Source organism: Phoenix dactylifera, chromosome 17, assembly GCF_009389715.1.
Source record: "Phoenix dactylifera cultivar Barhee BC4 chromosome 17, palm_55x_up_171113_PBpolish2nd_filt_p, whole genome shotgun sequence".
In the NCBI taxonomy this organism is placed as follows: Eukaryota; Viridiplantae; Streptophyta; class Magnoliopsida; order Arecales; family Arecaceae; genus Phoenix; species Phoenix dactylifera.
Window position 1 is genome coordinate 14,154,700 of NC_052408.1, and position 21,807 is coordinate 14,176,506.

At 40.1% G+C, this 21,807-nt stretch overlaps 2 protein-coding genes across 2 annotated transcripts; one reads left to right on the forward strand and one right to left on the reverse strand.

Moving 5' to 3' along the window:
- The first annotated feature begins 6,734 nt into the window (after positions 1-6,734).
- LOC103716318 (WD repeat-containing protein 44-like) lies at positions 6,735-16,511 on the forward strand. Its single transcript, XM_008804272.3, has 7 exons — positions 6,735-8,442; positions 11,853-11,943; positions 12,058-12,215; positions 12,325-12,376; positions 12,677-12,759; positions 12,922-13,015; positions 15,517-16,511. Exons 1-7 carry the CDS (start codon positions 6,925-6,927, stop codon positions 16,092-16,094), a joined length of 2,574 nt encoding a protein of 857 aa, XP_008802494.1. The 5' UTR covers positions 6,735-6,924; the 3' UTR covers positions 16,095-16,511.
- Positions 16,512-17,075: 564 nt separating this feature from the next.
- Positions 17,076-18,918, reverse strand: LOC103716311 (dof zinc finger protein 1-like). Its single transcript, XM_008804262.4, has 2 exons — positions 18,265-18,918; positions 17,076-18,183 (listed from the first exon to the last, which is right to left on the reverse strand). Exons 1-2 carry the CDS (start codon positions 18,322-18,324, stop codon positions 17,452-17,454), a joined length of 792 nt encoding a protein of 263 aa, XP_008802484.1. The 5' UTR covers positions 18,325-18,918; the 3' UTR covers positions 17,076-17,451.
- Between the last annotated feature and the right edge of the window lie 2,889 nt (positions 18,919-21,807).

The following is a 21,807-nucleotide window of genomic DNA, read 5'->3' on the forward strand; positions in this document are numbered from 1 at the left end:
GTTAAAACAACAATATAAATAAAGTATTAAAGGTAAACAACAACAATGAAAAGAAGAAATTTCATTTAGGGAGAGAGAGAGAGAGAGAGAGAGAGAGAGTAGAGACCAAAAGAGCAAAGCTTAGGCCAGCTTATTCGCCAAACAAAGTTGTTGACATTAGTTTAAAACGGCGACCTTTTGCTTTAATAAATTGTTATGGTGCATAATGGCTGGCAAGTGGGGAGAAACTCTCTCCTTTCCTTTTTTCCCCTTCATTCCATGATCTCTTCGGCAGTTGTGGGAAATTAGCTGTTATTGGGTTGGGTGGGGGGAACATGGTTTGCCGGAATGGGAGACTCCATTAATTGCATGGACTTTGTATTCTTATTTCTTATTTAATAGTGAAATCAAGTACCTGAGAGGGAAGGGAATGGACAAATGGAATCCATCCATGTGTCACCGTACTGATGTCCATATGGTTCCGTTATCCATCTCTTTTCTCCTTGTTATTTAATGCAATCATTTTGCTTTCATTCCTTAGTAGTCTTTTCTCCAACGGCTCATCCCTTCAACGGGGGTTCAAGCTGCCGATTCTCTCTAGTTTTCGAGACTTGCGGGCACATAAATAATCACTTTTTTAAGCATAGATTAATGCATGGTTTTGTTTACGTTCAAGAGAGCTTTTTAGTGCGAACAAGGTTGTGGCACTTTTAATATTATTTCTCCTAGAAAATGTATATAACAAAATAAAAAAATTAAAATTTTCACCATAATGATCAAGATATCATCAGCAAAAATTGGTTGGCTTTTTTCTCAACATCCAAATGGTTTTTCTTTTTTAAGAGTTTAAGATGCTTAATCTTATACTCGCCGAATACTATTTACTAGTGGCCGTTAATCAAACTTTCTTAGGCTCTATCTTTTAGGCAGACAATATTCCATGTCCAACTTGGAATAGTCTATAAAATATTTATAATTCTATAGTAGTAATACATAATGCTAATATTATATCTTCTTAATACAATATTACTACAATAATGTTATTATGTTCTAAATGCTTCATATTAATTATAATAGTTCATAATAGAAAATGTTAACATTATATTTTAGTATAATTAGTAATATCATTATCCAAAAACCTAATGATGCATTATAATTGATATGAATTAATAAAAAATATTGTTTGTTATTGTTAGTTAGAACTTTAGATAATATTGTTATAAAAAATATCACTATATAATGTATTTTATATTATATATATATATACACTGTAATATACAATGATATAATAATGTAACATTACTTTTTAATATTGATATTATATTAAAATAATGATAGTGATCATATAAAATATATTATAATAATATTCTTTAACATTAATATTATTGTGTGAATATATTATGATATGTTGAGGGTAGTTTTGTATTTCATAAAAAATGGATAGCGCATTCCAATTTTTAGCTTATTCCAAAATTTGGATAACCAAACAACATAAACATATAGTATATTTAAGCCATCTGACCTAACTTTCCATATTTGCGTTTTTCCTATGCTCCTACCTAACCCACCTAAATCATTTATGTGATTTGTAACTAATCGATCCTTTGCCAAACAATAGCAAGATATTAAATTCAAAATGAGTGACGTGCATACATCTACTCATTTTAGAGTATTCTATCAAAGATTCCATTGCAACAAGAAAATTCAAGCATACAAGCAACTTACATGCTTAATATTAAATTAGTTTAACAAGACCATGGCACTAAGTGTGCTAGAGCTCAAGCATGCTACAGTTTGGTCAAGAATTAGTCCTCATAGTATCAAATTATATGATGTCAATATCTACTTCTTTATTCTCCCATTAGACTCATCCCACTTTAGGTACCTGAGGAGTAAGGCTAAAGTTTATGCAGGAATTTTCACAACCAAGTTTGTAGAGGGTCAAAGCTCTAAAATAACTAATGATACTTCATAAAATTAATCTATGTGGAGTCTAACTCCTTCTTATTATAATATCAGATCACTTATATAAAAAAATCAATAACAAGGTTGTACAATAACAATGCCCTCAAGTAATTTTGGAATTAAGTAAATTGATCATCTAAAGTTTCAATAAGGATGACATCGCCCCCAAATAATGGAGCTGATCGACGCTTGCACAGAAAAACAACAATTATAATTTCCATAATTCAACCATTACCCATTGCAATAATATCGAAAAGCATACTGTAATTATCAATTCAAATCATTACTAATCAAAAACAAACTTTTAGTGGTATAGATATTCGAATATAAAATCTTATTTAATGAATACATAATAATCAAGCTTATTCCACTAAACTCAAGATTTAGTCTTCATTTTTTCAGCAGAGAGCAGAAATATTTTTTTATAAAAAAAGAAAAAAATAACTACCATTATATTAATGAGTTCTGATTATTATGAGTTATAGTTAGCAAGTTGAACATTTATTCATTATAATAACAACAAATTTCACTTATTAAGGTGACATAGTAGTCTTCTTCATGTATCATTATTCAAATTTTTGGTCCTATAATATAATAGAAATATTTTTAAATATTTTATATATTCAATTTTTATTATTAATAATCAAATCGAAGTATTCTTACTTCTCCATTGTTCTTATCAAATCTATTATAAAATTATAAATTAATAAAAAAAAGTAAGTTGACCTGACACATGGTGATCAATATCTCTCAATATAATAGCAGTTACAAAGAAAAAAAAAAAAACAAGCTGTGGCCATAAACCAGCTGATCCTGTTCATAGGAACCATTCTTTTTTTTCAGATGGCCGTACCCAACTAACGAATCACAAGCCGAATGGGAAAGCTCGCGTGATTGGCGCGAGCGGTGGCAACTGGCAACCAGCCGGCGCCAACCGTCAACGTACCATTCGTCTTTTCTCGGCCAAGGAGTTAATGAGGGTGGCAAGAAGTTGGTGACGTCTTATTGGGGTGACAGATGGAAGGGTGGGTTTCACCCAACGCCTGTGCTTCTCCAACCTTCTGCATGTGTCCTTTGGCCTTCCCTGTCTAAAACTCAAAATATTAATCATCCATCACCCAACCTCTCTCTTGCATGCATGTAAGCAATCATTAATTTCATAAGCAATCCAATAGCAATGTTGCAAATAAAGATATGACTCTTAGACACTCTGTATATTGCCATTTTTCCATTCCATCTGCCTTGGTGTATCATGTGGGTCATGGATATCGGATGATGATGGCTTGCGTCGGCATGCATATATATAAAGTTAATTATTTCGATGAATTGGCAATATTTGTTGTCTTCTTGAAAAATGATTAATTTACCTCGTACTGATTGATTATTGAAAAGTTGTAGCACTCCTCATGTATGAATGGCTATCCAAGATTTAAGATACGATAAAGGTATGCTCTTAATGCTTTGCTCTTTTTAATCAATTCTTCTACTTATAAAAGTATATTGAAGTGATGGTCTTTTAAGCATCTAGATCAAAGACATCATGCGCTCATCTCTTAGATAAATCCTAAGTTGTCACTACCTTAATTAAAAATTTAAAACCAATGTCCGCTAAAAAGCTTTTCTAGCGTGTTCTTGCTATGTATAGCTATCATCAACTAATTTTTCTTATTCAAAGAAACTAGGAAATCGTCCTGCTTCATTTTACAAGAAAACCTAAACAAATCTTTCAGAAATTAAAATGCTTGTTAGTGCTATCTGTAGGATACTTGAGATGAACCTATTTATGGCATCTTGTTGAAGCCAGAAAAGCAAATGCATGGGCTTCAAGGGCTTCCTTTCCATTGGTTAATAAATCAACATGTGAAGAAGGGAAGGATCTAATATACGCAGCTTATATTTCATAGATCGATAACCTAATCTTGGAAGGAGACTCTATGACAATGCTATCATGGCTTAGCACTGGGACATAGTACTCTAATATCCATTTCTCTTTATCGACTGACTTTTGGAGACTCATTGCCAGCTACGCCTGTTGCATGGTTAAATATACTTACATGGAAGGTAATAGTATGGATGATTGAATGGCATCCTACATGGTAGAGCATAACAACAGTGTGATATTGGAGCCATATTCAGAAGCTACCACAGTAACTTCATTGTTTGATGGGGATAGGATGCTTATGATTGTATTTATTGATCTAAAGCCATGTAATAAAGCCAATTTCATTTTTTTTTTTAAAGAGAGAGAGAGGAACAAACCTATCAGCAAAAACTTTTCCTGTGGTTGGGTGGTCCGCATGGCATGAGGGGATGCAGATGAGCCATACCTTCTGTGACAAGACCGTTATGACTTGGGATTTAAGCTTGTATGGGAATTGATAAGTAGCAATGGTCCCCTGGTCACAGACTAAAAGTTAAAGCTAGCTCCCGAGCTGTCACTGCCCACAGAAATACATAGCTGGTCCACCTCAAGATTGATAGAATAGTTCAGGGAAAAGAAGATCTAACCAACTCAATATTGGGGTTCGATAAGTTGATGTGTAATTTTTTTTTTCTCTGCCAAAAAAAAAATTATTCAATGCTTGATGGTGATTCTTTCACCATTATATTCAGCTTATTGCATTATATCACATGGTAGGTTTTCTCCTGGTAGATAAAGCTCAAAAGTCTTGAGTCTTATGAGGGTTTTGTGACTTGGTGACATTATTTTTCAAACTCACATTTCTGAAAAAGTAATCTTCTAATTAGGTTTTAGAGATACCTAAAAAATATGTCCATGAAAAATGAGAGCCTATTTATCTTTTTGTTTTTGTTATAAAAATTGAAAAGAAGAATCCCTCTCTAAGGACTTCATGCCAATCCCCTGAAAATGGCTCTTCTTTCTTTCTTTTTATTCTTTCTGAAAAAGAAAATGAAAGTTACTTATTGGCAATGATGAGCACTACGCATTCGATCTTTAAGCTTTGGTGATGTGTCATTCTCATGCTGCTTTTCTTTTGGCCACCAATGTGCAGCAAGGCCATCCTGGAATGGTGGAGAATCACAGCACAGTGTTAAAGATTACAAGCAGGGATTTCTAGATTTTTCCCTACCAACTACTTTTCAGACAGCATCTATGTTAGAAGACAAAAAAACACGGTGTTTCAAGCCAAGTATTTATACAGAAAGGCCAATAGAACTACAGACTGCGTGATCTCACATATAGCCAATCACTCTAGAGGTGTCTTATGGGCCGAAAAAAGGGAGCTGTCTAGAGCGTTCTAAGATTTATAGTTTTTCGATCTTTTTAAACGTGTCCATACTAAAATTGTATGAATCATCTGTCTTAACCACACACAAAAGCAGCACAAAAAAAACCAGAGAAAGAACTGTGTCTCAAAGTTTCTTAGGAACATAGTCATGCTGCTCTCATTAGAAACTATCATTCTTTTCTTTAAATTACTATCTAGGAGAAACGTATACCTCCTTATGACTTCTGATTCGCCGCATACAGAAGAGCACCATATACTTAACTGTATAAAATCTCTCATGATCCTTTACTTGTGCTTCGGCCCACGCATTCCTCCTCCATTCTTTTCTTTTTGTCATCCTTCGCATAGTTTCCTCTCTGAAAAGAATGGCAGTTGCAACCTTTAACGGTTGGAAAGGGCAATGTTGCTTGTGATGGAGTGATGGTGGTGGTGGGCCTAATAAACGGAAATGTTTAATTCCTTGTGGGAAGAAACAAGAACATGGTCCCTTGGTGACGCAGACAAGCCCATCCCTCTACTAACGCAAGGAATATCCATGCACGCACATAAGAAATAATAAGAAATGATCATATGGCTATATTGTATGCCACTTTCTTTTTTTTTTTCTTTCTTTCTTTTCTTCTTGTTCTTCTTCTTTTTTTTGTGTGTGTGTGGTGTGTGAGCAAGGTTAGTAGTATCTTTACATTCATTTCTCAGCATGGCCAAATCAAATGTCATGATCATTCATGTTGAGGTCCCTTGGATGATACTATTAGGTTTAAGGGACTGTAGGCACCATAATAACACTGGTCCTCTAGAATTTTTATGGGAATGAGGTCCACTCTGCAATGAGGCAGCAAATATATGCCCCAAACTTTTGTATTGATTGCTGCATTGGCTCAGAGCCTCAACCACAGCTCACATTTGCAACTATTTGATGAACAACTAGATATTCTTAGAAATTTAGATTTTAACTACAGAGTGTGGGTCCTATTTTTTGTTAAAAAAAGTTGTATTTTAGATTAAAAGATCATGGCTAATGGCCATATCCATTAGGTCCATCACATATTTGTTCTTCTAAGACAATATAGTACTGCCACTAGCCTTAGACACCTCTGAAAGAAATGGTGTCAAATTAGAGGTGAATACATTCAAACGTATGGCTACCAAAAGCACAGCTCACCCAAACAAACGTGCTTAAGTCTCATGTCATAGTTTATTGCCATCATTATAGAGCTTTATTTTTTAATAACCTTTTCAGCTTTTTCTCTGTACCACACTAGTTAGTAGGTACCAGCCAGCCTTTTCTCCTCATCTAATCCTCACATATCTCAAGTCTTAAACACGTCATTAGTCCTGGTAACGGTAGAGCTGAAGGCTTCTAACTCCGCCATTTACCTCAGAAGACCCGCGGTGAGTCACCCAACGGGTGATGGCAACCCAATCGCCGCTGTTCCATTTACTCCATGATCGGACCTCTCTTTTTATGCTTACCGCCCGTTACGTTAAACGACGCCGAAGGTGACGATAAGAAAGGGAGACCCCCTTATAACGGCGCCCGGCTTCCCCTCCAACACCATCGTCTCTCGCCTTGGGCTTCGATCCCTCTTCTCTCTCTCTCTCTCTCTCTCTCTCTCTCTCAGCCGCTACGCGCGATCCGGGCCCGGTATCGGGTCGCCGTGTCGGGCTCCCACGTGTCGGCCAGCCGATATAAACCCCGCCGCCTTGGGATCGGAATGCGGCTCCGGAGATGAGGGCCTCGGGGGCGGCGACGCCAGCGGCGGCGGAGGAAGAGGAGGAGTTCTACGAGTCTTTGGATCGGATCCTGTCGTCATCGTGCTCCTCCACCTCGGCCTCCGACGACGACGCCGACCACCACCACCACCGTCGAGTCCCTCGGTTCCCCCCGCCCATCGCCGCCTCCTATGATGTGTGGATCTCCGAGCCTTCCTCCGTCGAGGAGCGCCGCCGTCGGCTCCTCCATCAGATGGGCCTCACCGCCGATCCCGCACTCTCCCGCTCTCGACCCGCCGCCCCAGACGGCGGCGACTGTGGGATCGCGGACGTAGGGAGGTCCGTCTCGTGCGACGGCCTTTGCCGGTGCCCTAATCTCTCCGCCGCTGCGGTCACGGCCATCTTCACCCGATCCAGATCCGAAGGCTCAGTGGATCCTAGCCCTGTACATAGACAGCAACCCTTCCGGAGCCCGCTCTCGTTTGGAGCCGCGATACCGAATAAGCCACCCCTCGGCCGGAGACCTTGGCCGGCTGCGGCAGAGCATAGGGAATCTGGCGGCAAAGATGGCGGCGGCGGCGCTGATGATGCTGAACGGCGGTGCACGATCAAGAACCTGGACGACGGGAGGGAGTTTGTGGTGAAGGAGTTCCGGGAGGACGGGATGTGGAACAAGCTGAGGGAGGTCGGGACGGGGCGGCAGCTCACGATGGAGGAGTTCGAGATGTGCGTCGGCCGATCCCCAATCGTACAGGAACTCATGAGGCGACAGAACGTCGAGGAGTTGGAGGGCGGTGGAAAGAGGGTCGGCGGTAACTCCGGAGACCCTGGAGGCGTGCCGAAGACCGCCCCCGGGGCTGCCCCAGGAATGAAGTCGAAAAAGAGGGGTGGCTGGCTGAAGACCATCAAGAACATGGCCGGTACGGTGGTCGCCGGAGGGTATTACCAGCGGGAAAGGCGGAGCAGCGATGAGAAGGACTCATCATCTGAAAGAGGCGGCAGGAGATCGAGCTCGGCCACCGATGATAGCTTGGACGGGTCTTATTCTTCTCACCATTGCCCTGAGAGGGTTAGGGTTCGGCAGTATGGGAAATCCTTCAAGGAGCTCACTGGTCTTTATACGAGCCAGGAGATACATGCCCACAATGGATCCATTTGGAGCATCAAATTCAGCTTGGATGGCCGGTATCTGGCCAGTGCTGGGGAGGACTGTGTCATCCATGTGTGGGAAGTCTCGGAGTCTGAGAGGAAGGTGGAATTCCTAACAGGGGGCGTGGCAGGAGAGAATGGGAATTGTTATCCCTTTTTCACTGCTATGAGTAATGGGCCACCAGATCCGGCATTGGCGTTGGCTTGTGTTGAAGGCAACTATTGGGAGAAGAAGAGAAGAGCAAAGGTCCCTAGTAACAGGAAATCTGTGAGCATGGATCACTTGGTGGTGCCAGAGCGCATGTTCGCACTCTCGGAGAAGCCTGTCTGTTCTTTTTGTGGCCACCTTGACGACGTCCTGGATCTCTCATGGTCCAAATCACAGGTGCCTCTCACCTTCTTCGGCTATATTTTTAAGTAGTTCTATATTGATGATGCATTCTTGATCTTGAGCATTCCAGACCATATTGAAAGCAAAAGTTTTTTGTTACTCATGGATGCTGGAATAACATAGCAATATAACTAGTAAAGGAGATTTTTTTATTGTTAGTTTTTTGGCAGATGGTTTAAATATTAGAAAGTAATTGATGTGTATAATTTTGATCTCCAGAAAACTATCGACCAAGATTTTAAATCCCATGGATGGGTCATCCTAGTTTTTTTGTTGAAAAGGGACACACTGTTGTCCTTCCCGTTCCAAAAATTGAGATGGGAGATGTCTCGGGACGTGCCGATTGGGATGTTAGAATGATGGCAGGATATTCTCATCCCGACACTTGGGATGGTACACTGTCTCAGCTTCTCGCAGGATATCCCACCGGTTTTGACACCATGGTATCAACTACTGGTTAGGCAGGTGCACGACTTCATTGAAAAGCTATTTGATATTGATGGAATGAATTCACATGATGAAGTTTTACTGAGTTTCGCACCACATAGCAGACAGCATATGTGGGACAAGGGCATATGCATATAAATAATCCTCTCAAGATGGGGCTTAAGTTAATCTCAAACTGGATATTAAAAAAGAAGGATTTTAGCATGCATAAGTGCTGTGGATGTTTTGTAGATCGAAGTGCCACTGGCTGCTAAATATCTTTTATATTGAAAGGTTTAATTAACATCATGAAGCAATGACTAGATTCAACCCTTTTTATATATATTTAGATATAGAACAAACCAGCTTTTTACTACGGAAGCATAGAAAGGCACCTTATTTTATCTCGAGGAATGCTAGTTTTGGAGTTATGGATTGTGTTTTCTTGAAGCTTGTGGCACATGTTGCCGGTATGCATTTCAATCCAACTCTAAACAAATTGTCGAGTTTTATCAGTTACTAAAATCACAAGCAATGTTTGAAAGCTGGTGCTTCAAAATAAAATGACAAGGATTGATTTATGACCTTTTCAATACCAAAGATGTATTTTGCATTTTTTGATTGGGTGTTAGGTTTTAGGTTGAGTATTTATTAGAGCTCACAATTGGGATAAGAGTGAGAATATGCAGTGGTAGGTGTTAAGTTGATATGTTTCCTTCAAAAGAATCTAGGAAATCAGTTGGCACTTTGATCGGGCTGCAGTGTATGATTTTGACCTTGTGATGGAATGCTGATGGGGTAGTATAGTATATTGCTTTCTTTTCGACTGAGTCATTTATATGCAGGCATTGTTGTCCACTTTAGCATGCATCTTGTTTGCACTAAAATCTCTAGCTTTAATGGTGGCAAACTTGCAGTTTCTGTCCTATTGGTCTCATATAGCGACCTATGCTTGTTTAACGACCAAGGAATATATTACTCAGAGGATATGGATAAGTTCTTGTTGGATAAAGGAGCATGGTATATGGATATTGAAGTCATGGAGCTAAATAGATATAACATGATGAAAAGTGAGTGGTGCAGGTATGCGACTAGATTAGTTGTTGTGATTTAGAAAGATACTGTGAAAGAGAGGTTGTGTTATTGTTGCTGCAGTGTAGAGTTGGTAGAGAGGAGTTAGTTTCTTATAAGAAGTTGTGGAGAGTTATTGTTTAGCCCTTTGTTTGTTAGATCTATCTAGCCAAAAACTTGCGATAGTTGATAAAGACCTTGAGCAGGAACGCCTCTCTTTGCATTAGTATAATCAGCATATAATAGAATATTAAGAATTAGTGAATTTATTTCTTGTCCTTGCTTGTGCCATGACATGTATTTTGCACATGCCCATGTGTGCACCCATGTTTTTGCAAACACTCTGTGCTTAGTTCCATGCATTTGTGGAAGTGACAAGACCTTGCGAGGTCCATATGTGCAAATTGAGGGTTCTTTTTGCTAAAGTATCTACAAGATAGTTTCATGATCTAATCTAGACAAAATTATGACTTTGAGCTCATCTGAGAAGAACCCTAATTCCAACGATACATGCTTGATTTCCCTAACTAGAATTTTACTCGATCGAGAATTGTACTAAAGAAGAATGGAACTGCAAGGAGTGAACCATGAACTATCTACTATCTATAATTTTAATCTCTTTATATTTTTAAGAACAAGAACTTGTGGTGGTCTGGACCATTTGGTAGTCTGAATAGTGTGAACTTTGGCAGGATGTAAAATCTTGTCATAATCAATTCATGTTGATAGTCTCTAAGAGCAAGATAATGCTAAGCAATTAAACTATTGATTGTAACTATTAATTTGATACAAAGCTAAATCCAAGTGCAATTTCGATGAAAGACAGCATCATCTTCATCCTTAACTTGTTTCCAATTTCATGGTTGAGAGCAATGGTAAAGATTCAAGGTTCCACTTTCAAAATAAACCATGTTAGTTACACCCCTGCTTTTTGTTCACACAACTGCCTCTTCTTATTATTGCCTCATCTTATTACATGTGTTAATGCAGAACCAGAATAATTTTATAGGGAATCTTCTCTCTTACATCCACTTAGAAGTTTATAGAAGATAGAAACTGCTTGGAGACCAAGAAGAAAGTGTTATTTCCTTGGTTTCTCCGGGTTCCAAAAAAATACTACATATAATTCTTTATTTTTGGTTGTGGAAATGCTTAGGTGTACCTTTAAGAAAGATTCTAAGGATGTATGCATCATCATGCATTATTGGCATAGTGAAGTGGTCAACTAAATCTTTAATTGTGTGATTGGTTAGTATTCCAGGAGCAGAAAATCCTGGAAAAATAAGGATTATCTGTTCCTCCCGAGAGGTTGTTTATATAATCCTGCTTTTTCCAGGATTGTGTGCGCCTTGGAGTCTTCTGATTGAGACAGTTTGCGCTTTGTCTGGGAATAGTGGATGCAGCCATCCAAACAGGCCTTCCAGCAGTTTGATATTAGGTGTTACCATGGTATGCTGTACCGATCGGTACAGGTCGGTACCGGGCGTACCGTACCCGTACCGATGGATACCGGTATCGGTACGCCAGTGTCGGTACGCCTGACGACCGCGTACCGTACCGTACCGACATTCGGTACGCTTATGCTAGTGCGGCACCGGTACGGGGTTCGGTACCGGTACGGCGAACCTTGGGTGTTGCCATGTTTATCAGTTGATTAAATGTTCCTTTTCTGCTATTAATGTTCTTCTTCGTGCACTTTTTTGTTCTAGACTTTGGTACTGTCCACCATCAGTTAATGATGATGTAGTCCTATACTTTGTAGTACTTTTTTTTTCATTTTGTAATATTCAGTTCCAAATTATAGAAATCTTGTTGCCATATTCAGAATGGCCTTTTATACTAGTTTATGTTTGTCAAGTAACTATCATATAAAGGATTTTGACATGTTTCTCTTCTTCTGCATACAGCATTTGCTTTCGTCCTCAATGGATAAGACAGTAAGGCTGTGGCACATTTCTAGCAATTCTTGTTTGAAAACATTCTCTCATAGTGACTATGGTGAGTTAATTGTGTTCTGGTTTGTCTGTGCTGCTTAAATTCTCTTTTACTTTCCTCTGCTGTTTGTCCTGGTTTATTAGCTAATGGCAACTTTTAACACTTGCTTTGATGCAGTGACCTGCATCCAGTTCAATCCTGTAGATGACAGATATTTCATCAGTGGATCGTTAGATGAGAAAGTTCGCATATGGAGTGTTCCAGATCGTCAAGTTGTTGATTGGAATGATCTTCATGAAATGGTTACCGCTGCTTGCTTCACTCCTGATGGGCAGGTTGCAAAGATTGATAGTGTGCTTTCAGTCTCTGTTTTTTGAGTAACTTTTAAATATCTAAGTTATTATAAAGTTGTTTGCTCTATGTTTTGTCTCTTGGTTTTTAAAGGGTGCACTGGTGGGATCACATAAGGGGAGCTGCCACTTGTTTGACACATCCGGTACGAATGCCCTCTCTCTCTCTTTGCATGTGTGTGCGCGTCTCAGCAAACAACCTCTGACCATTACCTAAATATACCAAAAATATACTTATAATTATTTATAAAGTTAAATACAAACATTTATCTGTTGTCGTACAAAATGGTTTTTGCAAAACTAAGAGCATCAGACAACATTAGAATTTACATCCATTAATTTCTAAAGTTTCATCTGCCTACAGTTTCTGTTGGGTACTTTATTCTGTGTTATTGAATGACCTTAGATATTTTGTTTCTTAACTTGATATTAATTTCTTTTTCCAGAGAATAAGCTGCATTACAAAAGTCAGATAGATTTACAAATCAAGAAAAAGAAATCCAGCCACAAGAAAATCACAGGTTTTCAGGTATCCAATTTTCAAGATGAACTCATTCTCATTCTTTTGTTTGATGACAATATACATCTTAATTGGCTTTCATTGTTGCACACTTCAAGAGTTCATGCTTCTACTTTTTCATGGAACTGAGCTTGTTTTATGACCTCTTTAATAATTAGTTTCATTAAACAGTTTGCCCCAGGAAGTTCCTCGGAAGTTCTTATTACATCAGCAGATTCAAGAATTCGTGTCGTTAGTGGGGTTGAACTAGTTCACAAGTTTAAAGGTAAATTTTGCATATGATTTTATAGCCCTCTTATTGATGATTTGCGAATCTTCTGTTCACTTCGGTCAGTTATTTTCCATGTTGATGTAAATTTCACTAATAGATAACAAGATAGATTGGTAGGAGTAGTATTAGATTGATGCAAATGCTTCCAACCTCATAGGGAAAGAAATAAAATTCAAGAGGAAGGGAAATGTGAGCCAAAAGACTGTAAAGGCTTTGCTTCCAAAATGAGGCATAACGATTTCATGGTGCTTAGCAAGCATGGGAGTCCTTGATAGGATAGCTCATTTACATATATTTCCGTATCAGTTTGACTAAGAGGCCCACTTTGAGGTGGAATGTTGTTATATAATGTGTTTGGAGACTATTTAAACAATGTTATGGAGTCTTCTGAATGAGCATAATATTCAAAAAATCCAAATTTAGCTAGAGCTTATGTTGATGAAGTCAATAGTCATGAGGTTGAGCTTTAGAGTGGTTTACAAATCTTCATTTGTGTCTCTACAGGGAGCTGAACTTGTTATCAAATTCCATTTTGATTACAATTTCTTCCTTTTTATTTAAGCCTGGGAGTCCTATCTAGATTAGAACTTCTTTATGATGAAGGATCGAGAAATGTCCCATTACACGACCAAGCTCTCTGTCTTTTAAAATGATAATTCCTACTAAGGATTTTCTGCAAGATTTTCCTGTACTGGCCTATGTAATGTTGGTGAAGCCTTGTAGTTGCTACATTCAGGTTTAATTCCCTTTGAGAAGGTAAAGTAACATTCTTCTGTTGATCATGACTGCATGATAGACTTTGGGTGACAAATCTCAAAGTTTGTAACAGGCAATGATATTTTTACTGTGTACCTTTCATGATGTTTATCCTTTTGTTGATCACTTCTCCAACCTCAAAACCCTATCATTTCCTTGTGATTCCGCCCCCCACTTTTTTTTCTTGCTTGGTTCCGGTTTGTGTTATTATAATTTAAAGAAAACCAGAATGTAGGTCTTCTAGAAATTTTTTTGCAACCAACAGATCAACATTTTAAGTTTATAAATCCTCTAAGACTGTGTTAACTTATTAATTATCTAACATCTTTCTGATGCCCCTAAAGACACAAACTTACAATCTTGAACCCTTATCTGCATCAACTTTGGGTATGAGAGTCAAGGCTTTGTTATCATCTTTATTCCAGAATTCACAACATGTTTAAATTTTTGTGTTGATTTTTCAATATATCAATATTATGAATGATTGAGTCAAATTTTTGGTACTGATAGACTCAAGTTGAAATTAACATGATCACCTGTAAATGAGACCATGAAGGATCCTATTAGTGCGATGTTCTGCACAATAATGGGCCAGATGGTCCTGAAGAAGATAACCATCTGCAACATGATGCTCGAAGCTCAGATTGTTCCACACCATCGGCCTATTAACCATCAAGTGCATAATCAAGCACTTGTCTGAAAATTTTCTTTATTAACCTCCATGGTCTCTTCAGGCAAGAATAAAGTTATTGATGTATTACTCTTATGGATGAGGAAGCACATGATTAATGAGCTAATATTTGAAGTAGGTGAATTTGAACGCAACTTGATTTTTCCTATCATCGTTCGGAGAAGTTTGATGGTTTTGAACAATAAGAAGATCATTGCCTTTGCATAAATGTATTCTGTTTTTCCTATTAAGCATGGAAACAAGGCTGAGGCGTCACTTTCTCATGCTCAATGATAAAGGCCGCATATTAGATGGTTGGTAAAGTTAGGCATTCTGATAAAAAGAAAGAGCGCCTACATCCATACAAGATTGCAAGCGCTAACAACATCCGAATTTTGATGATGGATTTTTACTTAGGTGCAAACTGGGGAATATGAGGATTCAGTTGGTGGGACATCTTATTTGTATCTGTTGTGGTGGTCCATTGTTGTATGTTGGAGGTTCAATATGATAGACGAGTTTGGTATACATTCAACTTCAAATGTCCGCCACCATAAAGCCCACAATTATTGGACACGATCTGATGAAGAAACCTAAACTAAATACTAGTGCGCTATTGGCCTTCGTTCAAGGCCAAGAACAAGGAAGAACCTGGCATGAATGTGCTAAAAGTATAATGAACAAGATATCTTAATCAACAATGAATTAATGAAATTTTCCTACCAGTAAAGTGGTTCCAATTTTTTGATTGAAATCTGAGATTTTTATTATCCTCTTTACAGAAACAACATAGTTTGATGAACTTAAACTGAGGAGGTGATTTGTCTCAACATTGATATTTTAGTCTGCAATGCAACTCAATTTAACTTGAATCTTTTGATTTTGTGACTTGCTCGTCTTGGGAATTCATTATCTTGTGTGAATTTGTTTTTCTCAAGCTAGGTATGTCAACACAATTTGTAGGGTCACTGGATAAACTGATTTCTCCATAGGCGGATATAATTGCATGATAAACTGGTTTGCCACTGAAAATTGTAGGTTGATCTGATATTGGTGTTTTTCCTTTCAGGCTTCCGCAACACAAGCAGCCAGATCTCAGCCTCCTTAGCTGCAAATGGGAAGTACGTGATCTGTGCTAGCGAGGACTCCCACGTTTATGTTTGGAGATATGATGCCGATACACAGCCAACTAGAAGCAAAGGTGTTGTTGGCGTCTCGCAGTCATACGAACACTTCAACTGTCAGGATGTCACTGTGGCGGTAGCATGGCCAGGCACCAGCACAGGACGGTTGTCTAGAGTTAATAGCCACAACCAGAATGGTCAGGATGGCGTGTCGAAAGCTGGCCCAGGGGTGCGAGCAGGGACCAACGAATCCGAGAACCCCTTCCTGCCTGTGTATGGGTGCAACGGTAGCCCACTGAACAGTATCGCCCTTGATGCAAATGGTAATCACTTCAGCGATAGGGCTTCTGCAACTTGGCCTGAAGAGAAGCTAACCAACAATAGCCCTCAAAGCAATGGCGAACTTTTCAATGAGGATATGCGGATGCCGAGCAGGTCAGCCTGGGGAATGGTTATTGTGACTGCTGGGCGTGGAGGCGAAATTAGAACATTTCAAAATTTCGGGTTTCCACTTTGGGTTTAAAGGCAAAGTTCTCTATAGGAAATTGCTGCACGCTTTGCAATGACATCAAAGACCTGTGCTATGGTTGCAAAGTTATTCGACAGCTGCAGTAGTTTTGTGTATAGATGGATATATGGTTTGAGGATTGGAATATTCAGTGAGGTTTATTTAGTTGCTCCATTTGCTCAACGTATTTGTGAGAGCTGGAGTCCAGCCCAAGAACCGCAAGTTGATTCAGATTTGTCAGGCTTTGGATAAGTGAAATGTAGGAGTTAAAACACGTCAGGCATTGTTCATCATTTGTTTTCTTTTTTACATTGATGTAAAATAGAAAAATTCAATCCAACAACAAAATCAGAATTCTGCTGTGAGATATGTCAATTGTTCTGCGTTTGTAACTTATTTGATTTTCGAATTGGAAGTTAATTTTGTGCAAAAGCAGAGAGGAATATCAAAAGAACCCGAACAAGATTGATCAATCTCAAAAAGTAGGGATCCCCTCCTTGTTCTGAGACTGCTCACTTTGTTTTCACAAAGTTATTGTGTTGCAGGAAGCAAGAACTTAAGCATCAAGATCTTTAACAATCAATTCACAGGGGTTGGTGAATATCATAGATGAGTTTAACATCGTGGGAAGGAATGGTAGCTCCACACTCACTATATTCAATTGTCAAACAAGTAGGACAAATAATGCATGGGGTACTCAAGTGTTAACTTTAGTCTGTGATCTACCTGGAGTCACATTTTAGCCTAGGCTTGGTTTCTCAATACTACTACCCAATGCATACAGCGCGCATGAGGGGAAGAGTACTAACTGCTAATTGAGATGCATGTTAACGGAAAGAGTATTGCTCCAGATCGCCTACTAATGGCCACTGCTCAGTTTACCCGAATGCGGCAGGTGGAGAACCATGGACGAAGGCTCGAAGGTAATTTGTGTTGTTACAAAACCAGCAACAGCAATGATGCAGATGCTTAATTCTAATGGCAAGAAGAAAGACGGAAACAATCTCATCCCAGCCAGCTGAGAGTCCGTGCGATAACTGATTTATAATCCCAAAGCAGTCCATTATATAGGTGAACATAAACTCACAAATCCATTCAAACACAATGACTTGCAGCGGAGAAGGAGAATACCCTGGATGTACTTACCCTTGTCTCCTGACCTTTTAAAACCACTACATTCGACAGCTAAAACAAATCACCACTTCCTATATATCTACGGCCGAAGCTGCGAGTTAAAAGTACAGCCTCAAACAGAAAGGCAAGAGGATCGTCTCTACAAGATAGCGAGTTAAAGCATACCAGCAATCTCAAGAAGCACAGTAGTAAATTGACGAGTCCACGAGTTGGTCGATCAAACTGACGTGCTCCTTGTTCAGACCTCTCCCTTCATGGTTGGGTACGTACTGAGAATAGAATCCTCGGCGTTGACGAGGTCCGTTATGTCGTCCCAACAACTCAAATGGCTCGTCGGCGCCTGCCAGGCGGCGAGGTCATCTTCACCGATAATGGGATCCAATCTCGTGTAATCGTAGGGAGAGGAGCAGGAAGAAGAAGAGATGGAAGATAAAGGATTGGCGACGTTGCCAGAAGAGCTCATAAGCTCTGCTTCTCCCGGGGCGACTTCGGGCAGGAACGGCGGCATGTCCGACAGCACCGGCCCGGCAAAGAAGCCGCCGCCGCCGTCGATGCCATAATCCAGCGGCAGTGGCGGCGGGGGGTCGAGCAGCACCTGGCGAAGAATCCCGGGGAAGATGCTGCCATGGCCGTCCCCATCGTCAAACGGTGCCATTTGCTTCCGTTGCTGCGGGCGAGCCAAACCGTCTTTATCCATCGAGGCGGATGCGTCGTGCACGGTCTTGGCGCGCTTGTTTTTGCGGCCGCCGCCGACCGGGACGTTGCGAAGCGTGCCGCCTTCGGTCCAGTGCCTGCGGCAGGCCCGGCAGAAGTGTCGCGGCTGCGACTTGCTGTAGTTGTTGTAGTAGCAGAACTTGGTGTTCGCGGACTCGCATCTCGGGCACCTCAGCGGCGCCGTCTTCTGCCTCTGCTGCTGCTGCTCCTGGGCTCTACCTTCGCTTCCTGGCTTCAGCATCTCCGAGCCTCCATCCTTAAATTAACATCCAAATTAAGACCGCATAACTCGAAGAGTATGATGATAAATGCGAAAACAATACAAAGCAATGATCACCTGCGACCAGTCGACGCGATCGCCAGCGACCAGCGTAGAGCTGAGGCCCATGGTTGCCATTGGTGGAAGAAGAAATTAAGAAAGAAGGAAAAAACTGTGAATAGAATCGCACTAGCGTTGCGGGAAGAGGAGTAGGAGGAGGCTGTTGAGTCTATTGAGCGGCCTGAGAGCTTGCGATGCGGCTGCGGAGTGGAATAAGGGGTCCGCGAGGACGAGTGGGCGGGGAGAAGAAGAGGGCATGTCGGAGTGGGATGAAGTCAGGTGGACCGATCAAACGTGGAACGATGGCTATTAGCTCTCTCTCTCTCTCTCCCTACTGCTTCCTTCGCCGCTGATTGTGGTACGACACAGTTCCACGGGATTGATTGATTGAGCCCGAAGCAATGACAACAAGAGGAATAAAGCACCGGACTTAATGGTCACCCCGGGATTCTTTAGCTTCTTTCAAGCTGGTAATCGCTGGTTTGTTCCTCCAAGCACCGATTTATATATTAAGCTGGAAGCCGAGGCTTTGAATGTGTGCGTGTGTGCGCGCGCGCGCGCGAGAGAGAGAGGCATTGCTTAGTCCTTAAGGCGTTCGAACGGGCCAAAAATAATCGGAACTGGAAACACGTGCGATTCGATGATGAAAAGGAGATTCTGGGAGAGTTTGAAGCAACTACGGAGTTAGGCAGCGGAGCAATTAAATGGGAGAAAGGGGTCGAGGAAAGGGACGCGGTGGGGATGGCGACGGGTACGATGGTCGGTGGAGGAGTGGGTGGTTTTTTCCGCGGGACGGCGGGACCGCTGTCCGATCCGACGCCAAGGTGAGTGGGCGACAGATAGGACGGACAGCGAGATGCGTCGGTGCCCATCGGGACCCACCGGAAAGAGACCCATCCGTCCCTCCATCTCTCCTCACCCCCAGTCCCGGAGTCTTAGCTGCTTGATTGCCCCAATCCTATCCCGCCTCTATTCTCCGCTGTCGCAAATGGACAACCTCTCTATTCTACTCTATAATCTATTCTATTCCCGAGGGGCCCCACTTTCCATCGTATATCATATCGTATGTATCTCCCAAATTATTCCCCCTTCCTCATTAGTCATGTGCGTTGGCCACGCGAGACACTCGTATTTCATGTTATACATATACGCGCACTTGCGGGCCAGTAGGGTTTGAAATTGGATTGGATATGGATCGAGTAATGAATATATTCATATTCATATATATTTTATTTGATGAATATAGATACGAATATAGATATTAGTCAAATACATGTGGATATAAATTGGATACTAAAAGTATGGATATAAATATGATACTTCAATTTTATGATTGACTAGTAAATAATAAATAAAGTTAATAGGATTATTTATTTTTTAAAAAAATTATGAGTGCTGTATAAAATTATATAGGATTATAAAAAAAATAGATATTCGAATATGAATCGGATAGTTGTTTATCGATATTCATATTCATTTATTTCTTGGCGGATATTAGTTGGATGCTCGAATTTTTATCTATATTCGGATAGAATTAGATACAAAAATGGATCTGGATAGATATTATATGATCCATTTTTATCTCTATTTATCGTCGAACTAAAATGAGTCAACCAAAGAATTTATCATTTTTGTTGTTTTGTATGAATTTCTATTGTTGAACAATGCTAGGCAACTAGGAGTAGTCATGGTTTGCGGACTGAATAATTATCCAGTGAAGGTTGGACCACACATTATGCTTTCCAAAATGAGTAATGCCATATGCATGTTGGAGCAAAAGCCGCCCACCTACGGCGCACTCGTATCACTTGTTATATATATTGGCCATCAAAATCATCAGATAAAGACTAGATCTAACTTGTATCCATGACCTAATCGACGAATGCCAGCAAATCGAATAGCTGTAAGGTGTGTAACTTAGAGAAATTGCTTGCACACTGTTGGTCAAAATAAGAACCATTAATTGATTAGAAGATTGGGTACATAGGCGACTTGTGGAACTTTGGAGGGAACGAAGCTCTTAGCTTAGCTGAAAGGTATGCCTTGGGGAAAAATTTGATGCAACATTATAACTTTGAACTGCATGCATCTCAGGCAGCCAATGTATCGACTTTAATTGATGAGTTTGCTAAAACTTTGATCGTCTCTTTAATTAGCAACAATCCCAACTAATGGTGATGAACTGAATTCCACAATGCAGTGGAGGAATCTTGTACATACTAACTTACTATAACGAGCTCCTTTGTTCTTTCTAGGAAGTCCCGTCCTCCCTTAGCTTTCTCTTGATCCCTCATTTCACTTATAATCAAAAAAGCCAATTTCAGAAGCTTTGTAATAGCAGGATCAAAGATTTGCACATTGTGGGGGGTGTATATGAGATAATATCGTATCCTTTAGCTAAGTTTAGCGGACAAATTGTTAGATGATACGATATCATGATTTAATGTAATGTTGTTGGAGAAATATTTTGCTACCTGGCCCCCCAATAATATTATAACATCTTGACTATTTAAAATTGATGAGAAAGAAATATTTTGTACAAGTTCTCGAGATTCTGTCCCATTTATGGGCCCAAGCAGCCCTTTCCTGCCTATGGTCTAATGGCGTGACAGTTGATTCCACCTATATGTGAAAAAAAATATATTAACTTTTACGTCGAGCCCAAGTGGACCTCAGTAATGATGCAAGTTGGATATGAGGGCCACAAATCTAAGATGACTCGCGACCGGACGCGTTTGGTTTTTGAGCTGTTCTCAGAAATGGCCAAAACATCCATCAAGGCTGCATCGATTCTGATATAGACCTATTGCGTTCTTTAATGGCTCATGACTCACGAACTACTGTTTCTGAGTCAAACTTGGAATCTCCTCCCTCTGCAGTTGCTGAGAGAGGTACCAACCAGTTGATTGAAGTCTCTTTCCAAATAAAAAAAACATTATGAAGCTGTGTTTCATTCAGCATAGTAGTGTTTAAACTAATCTTATTATGGCCTCGTCACCTTTCATCCAAAGTAGGTGCTAGCAGCTAATAACTGATACACTTGCATCATGATCACCAAATCAAGAATATTAGATCTCCAGCTTAGGCGCCAATCCAAATGACTGAAAGCGATGCAATTAATAATTTTGAATCCAGTCTTAACCAAATCATCACATAAATTATGTATGAGCAGATGCATCAAGCAGATATACCTCTAACAAACACCTTATTTTGATTAGGTTAATATTTAATAAATTTGAAGACAAGCAGTTTTGCAGTGCACACACTTTGTCCCTAGCTACATGAGCTGATCATAAATGACTCAAACTAAATACTAAATCATTCTTAAACCTTATCGGATCATGATAAATCCAAATCAACATCATGCCACTCCTAACTAATGGCAAATCACTCTCGAACACAAACAAGCCCAGAACCTTGCAATCCAAACTGTGCGAAACCATGAATCAGGCTATGTCTTTCAACCTGAAGAGCTAGAACCGATGCCTACTCGAACGGAATCAACTCGAGATAATTTTTTGCCCAGACCCAATGACAGAGAAAAAAAGTGCACGTCAAATC